The following is a 20,738-nucleotide window of genomic DNA, read 5'->3' as shown; positions in this document are numbered from 1 at the left end:
CTTGATTGGCCGAAAAATTCCCATTGTCTTCGTATGATGTCATGGGTTATTGGGACAAAAAGGAAGGGAAATGTGCGTTGCTACTCCGAATTGGTTTATTATCTATACACGTATATAAACGTGTGTTGAACCATGTTTATAATTAAGATATGACACAAAAAGTAAAAACAACGGTGAATTAGGGTTCATTTATTTATGTTCTGTGGAGCTTTTTGCTTTTGTTAATTTCGGACTCAATACTTCAGTTTCACTGGTTTACTTAATTTATATACTCCCTTAATACATTTCCAGATATTTCTTTATTTTAGCTGTAATTAGAACGAGAAAAAAATGTGTAGAATAGAGTCCTATTTGCTAAACTAATTTGTTTAATCTGTACTTCCTTGATATCCAGAGAGTTCTTGAGTTTGGCTTGAATTAGGACAGGAACGATTTTTTTCTTTTTGTATATTTTGATTCCTATATGTTATATTTCATTTGTGAAATACAAATCGAAATATTAGTAATAAAGTGATTATGTATATTGCCGTTAACTATTCTAGATCAATGCTAGGTCACCAGAAATCGTGTTGCACTGGTTGATTTAGTCGGAATCCTGTTTATCAAGGATTCCAACACACACGTGGAGCCACGCGGCCACGCCCCAAACGGGTAGGTCTCTATTGAGTAATCGATACCCCATATCAGTAGGAATAGGAGTGATTAGCTATTGCCGAGGTAGGACACAGGTAAATAATCTACAGGTATATACAGGTGTATCGGCGTGAAATAGAGTGTGTATTAACGGTATTTGGGCACACCTGTGTTTACCTGTGATTCTCCTTAGTCGTTTAAGATGATACACACATGTGTAATCAATAAAGAAAACAAATCTATATTTATGAATATTTGAAACAAAATGTCCTGAGGCGCAGCATAAAGGTTACAAATTCCTACCAGTTCATTTACATTTAGATGACAAGTCCTCTTGCGTATATGAAGCCTGAATGGAAGAAAAATACAGTTTTTGTGTCATTTCGGGGCCCCGTTCCGTTTGAGTGAACAGTGATACCGTACAGGTACGTCTGTTTTGTTACTGTGGAATGTCGTACAGGTGAGTTCACTGGGGGTTATTGATTTCTGCCCGACTTTGTCAAATCAATAAAAATTGTATCAGCGTGCAGTAGCCGCCTTTGCTTTGTGATTAGATTAGAAGTCCAGCCCCTGCGTCTGCCGGTCAGACAGGTACGGACATAAACCGGTCATTTGGACAGCGCTGTGACGCATCCTCCCACAAGACCCTCACTAGGTCAAACCGGAACCAGTAGAAGCGTTTCAGAATAGATCGTCTGCCATGTTTGTATTCAAACGAATTTCAACAATATTGAAACAGTGATATACCTGTGTTTACATACGTATATACTCGTCCGGAGGCCTGTGTTAGGAAGGTGGCAGCGGTTTGGAGGGCTGTACTGGACATCGAGGAATTTAGTGGATATAAATCTGTGTTTATAATTGATATGCTGTGGGAGAAAAGTTTAAAAAGACGCTTTCAACACGACATGAGTGAAGACGAGCGTGACTGGACATCATACTCGGAGTAATAGGAGATGGGACCACGTTTGTGTTTATCAACGACAGTGGAAAGACATGGATTTAGAACTACTAGTTGTTGGTAGTTGACACACGACCACACGTACTGGCCATGGAACCACATTCGTGATACACCATGTGGGCACACTGTTATGTATTCAAAAATATTTACCACACGAAAGTTTATTTAGGACGTAAATATTGACAGTTTAAAGCATTCAAATGAACAAAGATGGCTCCAAACTACATCAAAGTGCTACTCCTCATTTCCCAACTTACCCTGTTGGGGTATCGGGTGGGTGGTCACGAGCAGTGCAGGGCAAGTCCTTATGAGATCAACACTGGGGCCAATGCCATGTTTGCCGTGATCATGAGTACCCGACAGAGTATGGGGACTGGTGAGTGTGGGAGCATCTCCAGAGGAGCCCTCCATGCCATGTCTACCATACAATGGGCCGTCAACAAGATCAACGAGGCAAATTACGTCCCTCTCATCAATCTGGGTATGTATAATTACAGTAGGGAATTTAGTCAGTGTGGATAAGTAAACGTAATCTTCTTCATAGTCTGCTTAAGTTAACTTGGTACTCACCCTCAACTACTGCACTAAAAATACTGTTCTGTTCCCATGAACAAGACTATGGTAGCTGTCATCCGTGTATTGCTGCCATTGCTTATTTCCCATGAAGTTATCAAGATTCCCTTTTCTAATGGTATCTTTTTGATATGCTTTTGCTAATGCCAACGCTACCATTCCTGATCAGGTCAAGGTGGCTACAGTGTGTATGATAGCAACAATTTAATTAAACCCTTAATCCATACTGGTTAGTTCAAACTTATCAATGGCAATGCTTCCAATCCAATGAATCCACAGATAGAAGTATATTTTGCTCTCAATGACCATGGGGCCAGTCAAGTCTTCCCTCCCCTGTCAACACCGCCAATAGAAACGATTGTAACATCACCCTAGTACACCTGGGTACATGTTGATAATGGCTCTTGTTACAAATTAACCAAGGATATTAACTTCTAGAACACTTGAACTAGATAATTTGACTCTTCTTGACGAGAGCCTTTTGGAGATGAGAACACCCTATAGAACATATGAGTATATCATTGGTTGACCGAAGTACCACATGAGGGTATTTATGCCTGTTATGTTAGTGAGAACAACAATTCCTACTCATACACTTTGGTACATGTATATGGTTGTTATTGGCTAGAAAACCAGTCGTAACTAGTTCACAATTAGTTCACTTTGGTATATAGCCTCTTATTGAATAGACAAGTATTCCCAAATAGTACACTTTTGGCACGTGTTTTTTATTGGATGCAACTCGTTGAACTTTGCATATATTGAACAGAAAATCTATCTCAAATATTTCACTTTGGAACATAGCTGTTTGCAGATAGAAAATCAGTTCCAATTAATTCACAATTAAATAGTTCCGTTCGACATGTGATGTGTGGCTCTTATTGCCAAGAAAACACCATTCCCTAATACGTGTAGTCCACTTTGGCACATGACTGTGTGGGTAGAAAATTGGACCCAGATAGTTCACTTTGTCAATCCTCATTGGCACCCAGATCAGTTCCGAATGATTCCCTTTAAAATGTGATTCTTAATCGACTAGGAAATCAGTTCCAAGTAAAAAACAGCGTAGATCACTTGGCATAGGACTTGTATTGGTTGAAAATTAGTTCACTTTTGTATATGATTCTTGTTGAATAGAAAACCAATCCCAAATAGTTCACTTAGACATGTCTATGACTGGCAAACGTTACCACTTAATCAATGTAATTCATAGCCTAAGACAATCTCTTCAGTCTGTATTGATATCTGAACTAACAGGTTTTGTCTCCAAACTTCCGTAAAAAAATCATTTTGAGTCACATGATCCCCCACCCTGTAATATAATCAGATCCGGGTCCCCTATTTTGTCTTGTTCTGTAACAGAGAAAAATGCTATTTTATTTTCAACAGTTCAGTTATTCATTATGCTGTCTCTGCTGAAAAAAGAACAAGTCTTGGTCATGATGTCATTGTGATTTCAGATATGATCTTAGTCTTGTTCTGAAATGGTATATGGTTCGAGCCTAAGCCTTTTTTTGACTTGCACAACAATGTCGCAAATGATTGAACAAAAGAAAACATTTCTGGAAACTCTGTCCTTCTATGACCCATACAACCTTACGACTTGAACCTGGTTGACTAGACCGACAGGAAGAGCATGATTCCTTATCTTTTGTAGACGTGTTCCAAAGCTCATTGCACGGCCAACCTACTGTAATACTGTGATCTGACATTGCTTCATGTTCGCTAGCCAAGGCCCGTGGAGTGTAACGTAACCAGAAGCCATGGTCAGCGAAGGTGACATTTGGCAGACAATACAACATGATAACAATGTGCTCTAACCATACCTATTATCTGATACAATTGTAAAACATGGCATTGTTTTATGAAGAAAACTAGATTCGAGTTGTTAGAAATGCATTTGAAACTCTGGATATTTTACTGTCCATGAGCTCGATCAGGTAGTGTTTACTCATGTAGTTTGTTGAAAATATTAGAGACATAGAGACTTTAAAGAAAGCTTTTCCGTTGCATTATTGGACGTCGGCCAGTGTTGACCATTTCAGTTAGATTGCGACGTGAACATACGACATAGATTCCAATATAATAGCAAGTCCGATGATATTTAAACTCGCATAAGTCTTTCATGATAGATATAATGACCTCTTGTGGGTACAACAGATAAATGGCCTTATATACAAATACGAGATAGCAATTCTGATTCATATCGGGTTAAATATTGATTTGATCCCGCCCTCTATCACATTTACCTAAGGATCGAGAGATTGACCTTATTCAACCTAGCAAAGTAGCACTTTCTAGCCGATTAAGTATGGACATTCCGGACAAAAGAATCGAGGGATATATCTCACTGACCATCTTGGATGTGACCACACTTCCTCACATTTATTTAATCGTGTCCGTAATCCACGTGAAACTTTTCTTATTTTACGATTCATTTAGAAGGGAGAGTCGGGTTCATATACCTACTTAGTATTTGTTTACGAACCGCAGTAGAGGTCGACTGTTCTGTGTGGTGAAAATAGGGCGAGGTCATGAGGGATTTTATTGGCATTGCCTTGTCTAATGACCGAAACGTCATAAACTTATCAATAAGTATAACATACATCAAACGTTTAGAAAACATTCAACATGTACACGCCATTTAAATGTTTGTGGTTTATGTCGGTTCGATAAAAAACGACATTCTTTGTTGTGACATTTCGTGTTTTGAAGGTTAAATTTGCCGTCAGTTTCGACACTGGGTAGATGTCATTGTCCTGATACTTATACTACTGCTACATAACAGCTATGTACTTAATCAACCTAGACCCATTTCAATACGACAAACTGTTTTAAATAGACTGTTTACTCTTTATGACTTGATTTATATTTAATGTACACCACATCTCACGCACACTACTGTTATCCTGTCCATTAGTGTGAAATGAAACACCCAGCACCACACGCAGATTGCCTAACGACAATCAAGAAGTCCCAACACCCTCACTTTAACTTGACTTTCCTCCCAGCTCCCAAACGTTCTAAAGACCATATTATGAATAAGAGAAGCATGGATTAATTACTGCATGTAGATACTTAGGTAACCAGAGTGATTATCTTGCCAAACTTTAGACAACTCACTTGATGTGTATGGAATGTTATGACTCAGAGGACGAGAAAAAAACCCAACAAACTGCAAGATAAATTACTGATGTAAAAACATGTCGTTTGGTATTTGTGTGATAACCTTGGTTTTTTGGACATCAACATCTTCTTCTGTAAGACAATTTTGATGACTAATTAGTTCTTATAGAATTAATTTAATCATAGTATTACCACATTTTCTGTGTTAATTGTGTATAATATAAGTCAAAGAGCATATGGTCATGAATGAAACATGTGGTCATGAATGTTATGTAATACTGACGCATGGAAATGTACAAGGATTCGTATATATATAGTACTAGTCATCACTTGTATAATTAACGCTAGAGGGAACTTGGTCAAAACTCGACAGGGACCAGAAAACACGTGAAAGTTTTAGTGATGTAGTAATGGCCCATTAATCCATTTATTATGTAACACGATTGAAAAGTCTTTAGTTCTGTCAAAATTATCATTCATTTTAGTAATGGTCTATTAATCAATGTATTAATCAAGTCAAAATTCTTGTTCACCTTAGTAATGACCCATTAATCTATTAACACGATTGAAAAGTATTTAGTCCAGTCAAATTATTTTAACTTCAGTAATGGTCTATCAATCCATTTATTATTTAACACGATTAAAAAACATTTAGTCAAGTCAAGTTATTTTTCACCTCCAACTATTTGCAACAAAACAAAATGACCAACGCAAAATGCAATCAACTTAAAGAAAACATCTCTTGAGATGGGTGAACAACAGACATCCATTATATCAGCACATTTCAGAAGTTAATCAAAATCAACAACTGACTCGTCTTTCCGGGACTTATCAATACTGTTGAAAGACACCAAATATTTTAATTGATTTAATAGTGGGTATTCATTTCCATCCATTGATGCAAAAGATTCATATCAAATATCCATAGTTACCCTACATATCAAATATCCATAGTTACCCTACCTATCAAATATCCATAGTTACCCTACATATCAAATATCCATAGTTACCCTACCTATCAAATATCCATAGTTACCCTACCTATCAAATATCCATAGTTACCCTACATATCAAATATCCATAGTTACCCTACATATCAAATATCCATAGTTACCCTACCTATCAAATATCCATAGTTACCCTACATATCAAATATCCATAGTTACCCTACCTATCAAATATCCATAGTTACCCTACCTATCAAATATCCATAGTTACCCTACCTATCAAATATCCATAGTTACCCTACATATCAAATATCCATAGTTACCCTACATATCAAATATCCATAGTTACCCTACTTATATACGTACCTCTAAGTATCCAAAGGATTGATTGATCACCATCACTTTCTTTCTTACAACCAGTGAAGACTAAACCTGTTTAGCTTTCTAGTAAATCTTGAAAAAAGAAATTTAAACGGGTGTATTTTTCTCTATAAAACCCGAACAATTAAGTATAACAGTCATTCAAAGAGTTGCATTCGTGATTCATTTCTATAAAGTTTTTAGATATTTTTTGTCTATCATTATGTAAAGTATCTTGTATCGATATATTTAATACTTCTGTTCAGGTTTTGATATGTACGATGACTGTGGAATAGAACGATATAGTGCCTTTGGTGCCCTGGATGCTGTCAGCACAAAATTCCCCAAGGACATTAGGGAATGCTATGGTGATGGAGCATATGAACTGTTTCTCGGTAAGTTTGACGATTATAAGAAACATTAATATGTTTAAAATGACAAATTGTGTAATTGGATGTTTACATTGAAGAGTTTTCTACTGAAACTGTTTTATTTCGTTGACTGTGTATGTATTAGTCTTTTACACTACATGTTGCTTGGTAAAGCATAAAGCAAAAAGAAAAATAGGTAAAAAAATGAAATAATCTGTTCAAGACTGTCTTTAATAGCAGACAACGAGGAAACGAATGAACCATGGACAAATGATTCAAGCCTACTGACTAAGCCATGACTAAAAAGTACTAGTTTATAAATGATTTATTGTGAAATTAATTTGAATACGAAAGTTATTAACCTATCAATATAATTACAATCTATAACCAGGATAAGTAGTTAGTCAAGTAGTCAAATATAGAAATCCTTAATGGGAACATGCCTGCAAAACGAAATGAGACCATATAAGGTGTTCACGCCTGAAATTGATTTATATTAATTACACATGGAAAGAGAGTACTTACACAATGGGATTATGATGTCGTCCGCAGGACTTCGCCATAGTCTTTATTGACCTGCATCACCTGACCCCCGCTGTAAAATTGTAGGTTAAAAATTACAAAAATCAAGTTATTCTTTTAAAACTTAAAAAGTTTTTAAAAATGGTGGTCACTTATCTTCTAGTTAACTAGTATGATAACCCAAACCATGGAGTTTTCATGATGTACCTTTCCGTTTTAGTATAACATACCTTCGACATTAAAACATATATTTGGAGAATATTACTGGAAACGTTTGCTATTATCGTCCAGGTTTCTTTGTTTTTTGATCGTGATATCTTTGTTGAATAACATATCAATGTATGAAGTTGTCAATTAAGGAACCATTTGCTGGTACCATGTCCAGATCTGTTGTTTGCGATGTCTGTAGAAATATTATGATTTCAAAAACGGAGCTTAAAGGGGTGTAACATTTGGCTTTATTACCGAACCCAGCCATCATAAAACATATTATATTGCTTTCCAATCAAGTTATTCGTATATAGATAGGGGAAAACCTACGCATTTTGATGTTGTTTGATTTTGAAGATGTGACACTAGTTTGACACCAATGAACTGTTACTGAGTTTGTAATATTAGGATGTGGTATAAATATTAGAAAGAAAGATGATTTTTACTTTAAAACATGCAATTATGTATTGTTTTAAAAAATATCAAAATTCCATTGGCAGTTACAAGGAGTCATGTTTTCATTTTTTTATATGAAATCCTTTAATGAATATTTTTGAATAAGCTTTCAATACAATATTATTATTTTTAAAACAGTATGCCTAGGCGCTAAAACCCAACACTTACTTTCGTATCCGGCCCTTTTATGTCACTTCAACGTTGATTCGTTCATCTCACATGACAGCGTTTAAACCTTATCAAAGTACAGTTATTTGCCAAAAGATACCAAGCAACATCTTAATAAGATGTATCTGAAGGAACTTGTCTGACGCATATCGAAAAACGATTTTTTTTATATCTACTAGCACTTTTATCTTTCTCTTTTTCTGTAGGTGTCCTCGGAACCTCTCGGAGTCAAACCACACACAACGTGCTGAAAATGCTGGGTAGTAACATTCCCGTTATAAGTCCATTCGCAACACTTCCAGAGCTAGCAGACTTCCCAAACTTTCTCCGAACAACTCCTGCGGACAATGACCAAGTCCAGGTAAGCAGAGATAGAGACATGACGAGATTGTGTGATATTAATATAAATCCTGGAAAATGTGTTGAAGTTAGATAGTTACTTTTCAGTTATAAATCCGTTTTCAACTAATCCAAATCAAGCAGTTTCCCGAACATCTTCCTGATATTGATATTATTAGGGGAACAGGTGTACACACTAGTTTTGATATAGTCATAAAAAGCACCAGTCAAAATGCATATCGCAGATAATTGGACTTAATGTTATTCATATTTAACTCAGGTGTGAAACTGGATTCGAATTTAGTCATACAACTCCTATAGTAATTATAAATGAATGTCACATGTTCATTTTATTGATTTTTTTCCACTACTTTCATGGTATACTTTCATGCTATCATATTGAAAACATATACATATACTAGGTTAGGGTTGAAAGTTTAATGAATAGTAATATGTGGCATAAGGGTTGGTTTCATGATTTAAATCTTATTCGCAATTAAAACATCCATCACTCTTATCCGACTGAAGAGCTGGTGCAAAGTGCTCATTAAGGAAATAGGACCCGATATTAGAAATCCAACCGTAACATATAACTAGTAAATTTGATACGTTAATCATGCGGTAGGCGCTGGCTTAAATTTCGTCACGATAAAAGGGTAATTTAGCAGGATTAAATTCACATTTGATGTCATAGGAAGGGATGGAATAGTAACTCGATATTTTTACCTTTATTGTGAAACGTTTTGCTAATAAATTTTCAGTTATGATTATAATTCAAACGGATGAAAAGGATGTTTCACTATTTAATATCAAAAACGTCCAATAAAGTAATTGTTTTTCAATTTGGAGTTGAATTTCTAGAGGAGGTGTCATAATGAGTATTTACCTTTAATTAAAACAAAAACTCTTGAACCGTTATTTCGATTTTGTCAGATGATAAAAACGATAAATAGTCTCTAAAGACCTTTGGTAACTTTAGTCAGCCGGGTGTTCAAATGATATCTCATTTAATACCAACGGGCAAATTATGACAAAATAATTTCTGATAGAATTATATTAGCAGAAAGCTTAAACAGTCGAAAATAAGAAATGGATATAACGCCATAGATTTAATCAAGTGATTACACTTTTCAGTTATTAAGCAACATGGCCAATGTTTTTATAATCATTACTCTGCTATCCATCCATTAGGTGGTAATACAACTACTAAAGGATTTGAAGTGGACCTACATTGCTGCCCTCCACACAAACGACAACTACGGCTCTAGTGGCATGGAGAAAATTTTACAGCTTGCTCGAGAAAACGGCATCTGTGTTGATGTGGTTCAGGCTATCAACTCCACCGAGAACTTCGCTAACATCGCCACGCTAGAGAATTTCTTAAAGGTACTCACCAATCAAAAGAACCAGGCGAAAGATCAAAAACTTGGCATCGTATATTTCGGTCAGAAGAACGTTATTGAAAGGTTGCTAATAAGACTAAATCAGTTACTCACCAAAGAGTATCGGGGTTTCCACTGGATCATGTCCGACTTTGTGGGCACGAGCGTTGAGGTTTTCAATGACGCTGATGACGTTTCCGACGGAACTATTACAGTGTCGACGTCATCGGTGATGATTAAAGAGGCACAGCAGTTCTTTGAGGAAAAGTGGGACGCAGCATTATCCATCACTAACATGTCCACGCCGCTGGAAAGACTGATAGCTGAGTACAGAACGGAGAATCCAACAGCTGGGATCGAGTGGAGAAATGATTTTATAATGCCAATTGTAGACGCTGTGTATGTAATAGCTACAGCTCTCAAACATGCACTGTTCAAAAAATGTCGAAACTACACTATCATCTGTGTTGGATTTGAAGATTATTTAGACAGTGAATTCCTTAGTATTATGAAGAATACCACGGTGGATTATGCTAATTTAAACTATACTGCCGGTCCTAAAGAACTCATTGACCTTGGACGGCAGGTTCGCTTCGATCCTCATGGTAACATCCTCCCTGACAGGTCCAGTCCCCTGTATGATATTAATATGTACAACGTAACAATAAAGTCGTTTGTTAAGGTAAGGAATTTCCTTTTACGTATACTATCGGTGTTAAAAATTATGGAAAGACCCTGGTGTTGCAATGTGACAATGCAAAATATTTATTGTATAATATTAAATTATATTACATTACAACAATTATAAATATTGAATTTGTTTCTGATTTTTTCAATACTTTGTATTCATGTAGTAGTGTGAAGTAGTGTTAAATTATTGCAATGCAGGTGTGCCAAAATGATGACAGCTTTGTTACATGCTCTATGTAATCTATATAATACATCCATACATTAATAATGTATATATTTAGAGATTATTATACAACAATTTTTATATTGCACTCTTTATCAGCCCGAGACCGCCATATCAGCCCAAGGGCCGCAGGTCCGAGGGCTGATATCAGGTCAAGGGCTGATAAAGGGTGTGATATCAAAATTGACATATCATAACCTTTTTATCACACATTTTGAAAAAAAAGAGAAAGAAGTTTTAACCATTAATAAACATGTATTAAAACGTATTGATCGACCGATATTCCACTGTACATATTGTAGGCAAATTTAATGTTGACACAGTGGAAAAACTTCATTACATGTACATGTATATGTTTTTAACAAATGCATAATCCCCGGTTAAATGAACGAGGTGAAACATAAATTTTAAGCAAAATTAACAAGATCCTATTGAAGGCTAACTATCACTTAAAAAATGATAATGTTCAACAAATTCCGGCAAAGCGGGTTCATTTCAGAATGATCAGTTTTACAACGGACAGGAATTATGAATTCGACGGGAAAATTAAACTACACGTATTAAACTGTCTAATTTATTCCTGCGTCTCTTCTTGTTGACAAACGCATGTCGTTGATTTTATTTATACCGAATACATTCTTTTTGTGTTATAATTATGTGAATTGCGATGCTTTGGACAATATCTCCAGTAAAATCATCATGAAACAGACTATTTATAATTTCTGATATCTTTCTCAATACGTTTATCCGAGAGCTATTTTGAAATTGAAAATTGTATCCGTTATTCAACTTATCGTCTGTAGGAAACTGAATCGAAGCGGCAACTCTAAAATTCGGAGTGAAAACCCAGGATGACGTGATATCAGCCCGGGCCGATAACTGATATCAGCCCGGGCTGATATCAAATTATGACGTCATAATGCGATATCAGCCCGGGCGCTGATATGACGGCACGGACAGCACTAGTATCGCATGGGCAAAACGTTCATTATCAAAGACAAAAGTGTGATAAATATCTTTATTTCCCTCTTTGGCCGATATCTTTCTGTGATGTTACATATATAAAACTCTCACTTATCTTAAGCTTTTTGTGTTTGACAATATGGTATAAACATTCAGTACTTACCTCAATGTGAATTTGGACAATTCAAGAAAATGACGATCCAATGTTGTCAGTTATCTTTGAGAAATGAAAATTATATTATTGATGTTTTCTTTACTGTTAATAGGTGGGAACCTATAAAAACAACACGTTGTCGTTAAATTCATCACTCATCGCCAGTCATCAACAGCTGTCGTCCTGCGCCAGTAACTGCTCTAATTGCATCGTCCTACCACCAGTACCCTATAAATACGTGGATGGGGATGTCATTTTGCTGGGAATGTTTTCAATCCACGACCCAAAGGACGAGGAAGAACATGCATTTTCATGTGGGAAGTTTCGGAATTATTCTGTAGATGTGATTGTTCAAGAATCTTTTTTCCATGCCATATATCGTCTGCGGAACTTAACCGGGATTAACTTCGGCGGATTAGCCTTTGATGACTGTTACACAGCAACAGTCGGTAGCATGATTGTTACTCAGTTCCTGTCAGGGACCAGTCCTCTCACGTTTGGTGCCACCGGTGGGATTATCGACCCTACTAAAGTGGTGGGAGTTATTGGTCCATACCCAAGTGGAGTTACAGTTCCTTTGACTCTCTTGTTCTCTCGCTTGAAGCTTCCATCTGTGTCATATGCGTCCTCATCTCCCGATCTTGATGACGTCATTAACTATCCCTTTTTCCTTAGGACAGTTCCTAGCGATGTGACGCAGGTTGGCGCCATGGTGAAAATTATAGAGCATATGGGGTGGAAGCGGGTAGGGATGTTATATGTCAATAATAACTATGGCAGTAAAGGGAAGGCTTTGTTTGTGGAGAAAGCGGCCGCCAGGGGAATTTGTGTGACAACTCCTATAGAAATGTCGGAGTCCGGAAACCAGAACGAAATCTTTCAGATATCCTTGGACTTAGGGGAGAGAGGCGAGGAAGTTTTTGTATACTTTGGAACAGAGGGTAGAATCGTGGACCTTCTCACTGAAATGAAGAGAAGAGTGGAACAGATCAATCCACTGAAATCCATTAAATATGACTTCGTGTTTTTGGCCAGTGAAGATTGGGGAGATAGTATAAATATTGTCTCTAATCTCGGAAGTGTGGCCAAAGGGGCTATCAGCTTTAAGTTTGAGATAAAATCCGCTGATGTTGGATTTGAAGATTATCTCAAGAAAAGAAAACCTCTCTTGGAGGATACGAATTCGTGGTATCGGGAATATTGGAGGGAATATTTCAAGTGTGATCCCGAGGGAAACTTTGACAAAAGGATCGGGAAGACGTGTCCGAATGACTTACAATACTCACAAGAGAACATTTCTAACTTTGTGGACGACCAACGGGTTATCCATACTATGAATGCCGTATACGCTCTGGGGTTGGGACTTAACGATGTGAAGGATCTGTGTCCACAAGATAGTCTTCGTAGCTGTAAGTACCTGAAGGAGCAACCTGAGGATGTAGCGAACCGTATCAAAAATATCGAACTGCAGGCTGACAGCGACAACTTCCGTGTCTTCGACGATGAAGGCAACGGGAACATGGGTTTCACAATTCTGAATCTACAGGCTGTCGGAGAGAATTTGTACGATTACATAGAGGTAAGAGATCAGGAAAACTAATAACAATTGTTAAGAAAAATATCAAAGCGGATTATTTAAGTTCATCGGGGTTTGAAAGAAATTCTGTTTGCAAACTTTTGTGAGAATCTGTTTGGGATTCACACAGTTTGCAAACAATTTTTTTTTTAACCAATGAAGGCAAAAATATTTACATCTAATTGCATATAATTAATTTTCAGACTGTCTGATAACATAAAATACCTTTGAACGTCCATTTATTTTCCACGGGATTATTTTTTTCTAAATCAATGCGCAACGTCGTCTTTATTGTGACGTCATTTTAACGTCGCGTTTTCGCGCCATTTTCGAATTTTTTCTTCATTTAAGCATTGGTTGTAACGCGCACCATGATAGATATGCTAGAACACCTAATGTATGTTTCACACCAATGCATGTCAAAAATATGACGACCAATGCTTATATTTACATTTAAAGTAGTCATTATCATTAATTAAAAAAACAAATTAGATAAAAAAATAAAGCATGATAATAAAACTTTTACGTCTGTATAGAGAAAAATATCAGTCGATGGAACAGCCTAAAATTTGGCGGGAAATACTGGGTAGCACTGGCTTCCGGTCTGTTGTCCTGAACAACCGATTAAAAATAGCAGTAGATGAAATAGTCCTATCATAAAACAATACAAAGATAAATATAACACGTCAATCCATTTTGAATATTTCAATTAGAATATATTTTCATATTGATCAATTTAAGTATATTTTAGCATTTTTCAGTGAATTCTCACACTGACTTAAAATCCAGTGTTTTCCTGACCTCTTAAAATCTGATTGTGGTATTTGTACGCCAGAGCCTAACTGCCAGTGTTAATATTGGAAAATAACATACATTGGGCTTTGTAGCAACAAATAAGTACTGTGCAGTGGTGATGTAATATCGTAGCATGAAGAAATAGTATTTGCCAATCAGAAAGTCAGTATTTAGTATGAAAACAAATGAAAACTATTTTAGTTTAAAGCAGCTTTTCATTTATATGTTTGATGGCTAGCACTCTGTAAGGTAAGTGATAATTGATCAAGATTTGAAATTTGGCTAAGGTATAGTCGTAACACATACGAATGGAAAATATTAAACCATTTCATTAAATGCTTATTTCCATTACCTTTCTCTTTTGCCATTGGTTTGAAATGACTTGCCTTATACATTTTCTGCAGTTTGAATAGGATTTGAATAAGTTTGAGTAGGTGTTGTATCGAGAGTATATAGGGGATTATTAAGAGAAGGTTATCCTCGAATTGGTCTATGAACAGGGGAACGTGATTAGGTTTCAAGAGAAAAAAAATAAAAAAAAGATGTAAGGAATATGTTTGGTTGAATGGTATTTTTATGCATAATTTTTTTGATTTACCTATTGTTATTATTTGTAGGTGGGCACCTATAAACCTGGAAGATTGGATCTTAATAAGAACCTTATGAAATTTTACAACAGTGACGATTCAGAAAAGGAAATAACAGCTTCATGCGGATTATCATGTGAATGTTTCGTGTCGACTACCTCTATACCACCGGAAGTGACGACAGCAGTACCAACCTTTCAGCCAGTCAATGAGTTTAATACATCAACTCTCATCATCATAGCTGTCGTGTCATCTTCTTGTCTTCTCATTATCATCATCCTGATCATCGTTATTGTCTGTTTCTGTAAACTGAGACGAGGTACGTGATACAAATATTAGTAGTCCGGACAATAATATAGAACAATAGTGCAACAAAAATATAGAATTCGTCATTTTTGTTTTATTTTTTTCCCGTGTAAATGAATAAAAAATGAAGTTGAATCGTACAGATTTGTTTTAATGACAATATCTCAAATAGATTTAGAAGAAATTTATCAAAATATCACGAATCTTTTTTTTTAAATAGATCTTCTATGAATGAAACAACAAGATGTTGTTTTAGATATGTATATATAAGTAAACGATTTATATTACAGTATTGACTGATAAATACTATTTCTGACTTATTTCATTCGTGATTTTTGATTTGGCAGATTCCGATACTTCCAGTTCGTCCAAGCCTTTTAAGCGGTACTACAACGCACCAAGCGAACCCTCCGGAGGGGGAATCAGCCAAGTTAGCAAACCTCCCTCCGACATCCAGTTCATCAACCCTCAGGGAATGAGTAGTGATATCAAGTACTTGGGGCCAGTGTCAAAACACGATGGTAATTCTAAAGGTGGAATTTCTAACGGACAGAGCAGTGGCCAAGTAAACAGGGCCTTCTCTGATCCCTATTTACATCCCGCCACAGGTTCTAACAGTAGTGAACAATTGTATAGACAGCAGTCCCCTATGTCAGAGGGGTATGAACAAGGCCGAAACGACAACAGGAGGAATGCGTCTCCTGTTCGGTATAGGAACAGGGAAGCGGTGACCAACACGCCGTCTCCTAGACAGGACACAAACTCCCCTAATTATCGTCCTCAGTTACCTCCACGTGAGGAAGGGATTCCTAACCTTAAACAATACCAGTTGCCTAATGGCTACCCTAGAATGGGAACAAGTCACGTGACAAATGGTTCACCGCCTGTAGGGAATTCCCCAACAGGCTCTGATCATGCTCTTCTTAATATGTTAGCAAATGATCACAATGGAAACTTAAATGACGATTCCCCAGTGTTCAATATGTCCGATCCCGGCTCGCCATTTGGGGAGATGCAAGAAAGAGACAGGAAGTCGCAATTTGCGTCGCTTAAGAAGAAGCAAAAACGATTATATAACCAGACTGCTATGGAAGCAACACAGTCGGTGGAGAAAATATCTCGTGTATAACACAGTACCACAAAAATCACGGTAAGAAAGTGGTGACTTTTAGCATAATACCTCTTTGACTTGCCGGATAAAATTAACCATGTCTTCAATATTTCTCAAGCTTTAAGCTATGTGTGGGGTGGCGCACTGTCAATGTATGACAGGATCAAATGAAACCAAAACCAGTGCTTGATCTACACAACATCAAATCACCATGTCTGGAAATGAAACAAATTAATGAATTCATCTACAGTTTTTTTGCATACCACCCTTTTGTTCTTAAGTTTCTTCTCTTCCAAACTTTAAATACTGCCAATATCATTCTGTTTAAAATAATGTCGCAATATTTCCAACAATGTATTGAACGCCTTTCTTTTGTTTATTCAGTTATTATGTATATTTGAACTTGTTTTAGGGCAATAATTCGGCCAATGTCGACACACATATATCATTCTTTAAGGTATTATTTCTTTGACTTTCGTTTATATATTGCTCTATGTTAAATGTTCACACTATACAAACAATGTTGAAATATATATGGTGCTCTTTATATTATCAAATATTCAGAAAAATTCGTATGCAGATATGTTTTCAGAATTTCGATCAATATGACGAATACCTGTTTTACCATTATTCCGTCTCTGCATATTACAGAGTTAGCTCCATTGCGGGTAGGTGGTCATCGTGACGTCATTATTTTGTGTGCGCAATTCACGTCGTTTTCTAAAGTCATGACGTTAGCCTCGCAAACACGTGACGTCACAGTCAATACCTACCCGCAGATAACTATGTAAATTGCAAATGGAAAATATGAAGCATTAAATAATTGTGTTTAATATAATCTTTCTGTATTAAATACATGCAGGTTGATTTGCACAAATGTTTTAATTGATAAGCAAATGTTACTTATGCATAATATTGCTTGTACATAATGGTGCAAGGTAGTGGCATGTATCTAGTTCTTACCAAAGATGAAAGTTAGTGCGATGAATGTGTTCCATGACAGCAGGAATATCAACATATCTTTTCACCTGTTTGAGTCGTATTTGCCAAGAGGTATTGCATTATATTAGGGATTAAGGAATGGCGAATAACTTTAGAAACAGAGATCAGCATTTATTAAAAATACGTATTCGGAATGGTTTAAATAGTCCTTGGTAGAAAGAATAGGTAACTTATAGCGTATAATATATGATTCCATGGTTGTAACACTAATTTGCATTTCCCTTCATGGTTCCTATACGATAATGTGTAATTTGAATTTAACAAACTATAAGCTAAGGGATACTTACAATAAGCGGTATACGTATACGCATACAGATATGTTGGAAGGGGAGCGACCATTATTCTTTAAATATTGTAAATACCCCTATAAGGAAGTGATTTCATTGGTTCCCAGAGGTTCGTTATAACTGAGTTTTATTGTATAGAGAACATACTTTAGAGAACAAAAGAAGAGCAATGACTTAAATATTAACTTTAGTGTTGTTAAGTAGCAAATACATATTTAATCTTGTAGGTCTAACTATCCGAGAATAAAAGAAAAGATTAGGAAAAATGAAACATAATAGATCAGCTCAATGAAATGTGTATTTCTTTATATTTTTCTAATAAGACGGAATGAATAGTGAATAAAAAGGGGAAAAAAGAAAAGAAAAGGTGTTTTCGAAAAGAATTACATGTAGTTTAATGACACAAAATAATGTATCATTATTCTTCATAATTCAATATTACTAAGAAAAAGCACATTTTTAATGCATAGAGTTTCATTTGTACAGAACGTCTATTATGATATACTCAAAGTCTATAATATTTTTTGTGGATTTTGAAGTTTAATGATCTTACCATGACAACGAATACTAGTACCACCATGACATCTGTACATAACCTGTGTACATATAGGACAGAATATAGTTGACTTATTGCTGTATCTATGTCTTATTTATATGAATCTTGATTGGATCATACTGCCTTTGTGTTAAAACTATTTATAAAAACAAGGTGTGATATCAAAGGGCAATTACACTATTCTTCTTCAAAAGGAAGAGCCATTGGATTAGATCCATTGTATTCATAAAACATAACCACTTTATACTGTATACCAACTTTTTTTCGCGTTTGATTCAATTTCATTTAATTCGCGGGGAGAAACCGCGAAAATATATTACCGCAAAAATGTTTTAAATAAAGTAAAGTAGAACACAAGAAATCTCTTATCAGGGAAAACGTCCTAATGCCTGAAAACGCGAAATCAAGTATCAATGAAAACGTCCTTTAACCTGAAAACGCGTCACCGTGAAAATAAGCGAGTTTACAGTATGTCTGGTATTATAATTGTAAAACCGATGCAGCACAATCCGAATATAGCATAATGAATAAGATTTACCAGCGAGGACACTAGCTTATAAATCAGTGATTTGCTCAATTTGTAATACAATAAGATAATGATTTATAATCTTATAATGTGATATCTCCATACCAGCGTTTTAATTGTCAAATGGAAACACTGGAAATGAAAAAATATATAAAGATTTTATCCATTTAAATTTGAATGTTTAAAATGTGATACTGAAAACGTATCATTTTTGTGGTACAATGATAAAAAAAGTGTTATTGGAAATCAAATACCAATTATTTTCACGTGAAAGAAATTATTAAGGAATGATTTTTTATAAATAAAGAAGCTTTTGTACATTTGAAGCCTGATTATACGCTAAAGTAATTTGTGATGTAAATATTACGTGGTAGATAAATTTACAAATGTACGAAATGTTAAGATATCAAAACACTGACTGTGATGTACTGATGATATTGAGCAGCACAAAGTGCCATGTATATTCTACATAACCCACTATATAAATATATATTATTACTAATTTTGTATCTTTTATGCATATATACTACACAAATGTCTTTATATATATGTACTTAATGCCAGTAAAAACATTACTGTTTGATTAGTGTTTTGTTATCTGTTTCTATGTCCGAGACGATATATTCACATTTTGTGAACGCCATCTGACAGAGGGTACTTGTACCAAGTTTGAGTTGCAAAACCAATGTACATCAAACATATTCAAAGCTTAATTAAAGCCGCTGTTTCGACATTATTACCATTATGATTAATTCACATACCACGTGATACCTGATAAAATTTGTGCGGGAGTGTTGTTAAACCATGATATCTCGGATATCCCGGCTAACGTCATTCAGCGGGACGATTACAAAGAGTTATGTTCTATCGCCACTGGAGATGCTTGTCGTCGCACAGAGATATTGTCTGGTATTCCAGTATCACATGGTACATCAAGTAGTCCCAATGTATTCCTAACCAGATTCACTGATAAAGATAAACGACTGAAGCGGATACATGAGAAAGATTAAATCAGATACTCAATAATGCTGCAAAACACCACTCGCATTAATAACATAACTTTCTTTAGATCTTAGCGAACAATTAATGAATACCTATATGATTCAGGTCTTACACAGGACCTTCGGTAAGGCTTATTCACCATAGCATGGAGGAAAATGTTATAATTTTTAATGTCATTCTGAGGTCCTCCGGAAAAAGCTGCCGTCTTTTATTCCACGAATTAGTATCAATGTCGTTTCATTTACGCCTATATTATTTCATTAGTACAGCGTATATGACTTTGAAGTTGAGAGTCGCTCTCTGTTATTTTTAAACGAATCTCCATATATCTGTGATTGATCGTCAGGTCTTTTTACTGATAATCTTCAGTTTTACCAGGGGTGGATATGACGGCAGTGATAGTAACCCCTAGATTTTTGAGGATGATAATGTTGTCTCAATCACATATGACCTTTAGTCCTCTAATAATATACCTAATGAGAATAGCTTACAAATAAGCTAGGTGAAAATCATAATGATTTAGACTTCGAGATTGTCAGTTTTCTGTTTCTAGATGTACATAGCCCAGCCGCTAAGGCATATGTACTTCTTGTTCATTTTCAACGCTTCATGAATATTGCATTTTATTGATAAAACTAAAACAAGAAATAATAATGTCAGAAAGCTGAAAGCATTATGTTACTGTCTTGACTTAGTTTAGTTAAGTTTTATTTCTTCTTGCTACTTGATATGGATATGAGGGAAATACATACATCTTGTCCATATACAAATATTGCTTTTGTTTGGTATCTTTTTAGATAGATTCCTGGTATCTTGAAAATCTCTCAGGTGTTAAGCAAAAACAACAACGAAAAATCATTATTTTCATTGAATTGTATTCAACATATATACTTTACTTCCATAGATGTCCAA

General features: G+C 35.6%; 1 protein-coding gene across 1 annotated transcript; it reads left to right on the top strand.

Moving 5' to 3' along the window:
- The first annotated feature begins 1,100 nt into the window (after positions 1-1,100).
- Positions 1,101-19,405, top strand: LOC138304740 (uncharacterized). Its single transcript, XM_069244988.1, has 7 exons — positions 1,101-2,075; positions 6,867-6,995; positions 8,534-8,688; positions 9,858-10,730; positions 12,191-13,657; positions 15,067-15,355; positions 15,690-19,405. The coding sequence occupies exons 1-7, from the start codon at positions 1,805-1,807 to the stop codon at positions 16,469-16,471; spliced, it is 3,966 nt and encodes a 1,321-aa protein (XP_069101089.1). The 5' UTR covers positions 1,101-1,804; the 3' UTR covers positions 16,472-19,405.
- The last annotated feature ends 1,333 nt before the right edge of the window (positions 19,406-20,738 follow it).

Source organism: Argopecten irradians, chromosome 12 (genome assembly GCF_041381155.1).
Source record: "Argopecten irradians isolate NY chromosome 12, Ai_NY, whole genome shotgun sequence".
Taxonomy (NCBI): Eukaryota; Metazoa; Mollusca; class Bivalvia; order Pectinida; family Pectinidae; genus Argopecten; species Argopecten irradians.
The sequence above is the reverse complement of the archived record's forward strand: the minus strand, read 5'-3'. Positions and strand labels throughout refer to the sequence as shown.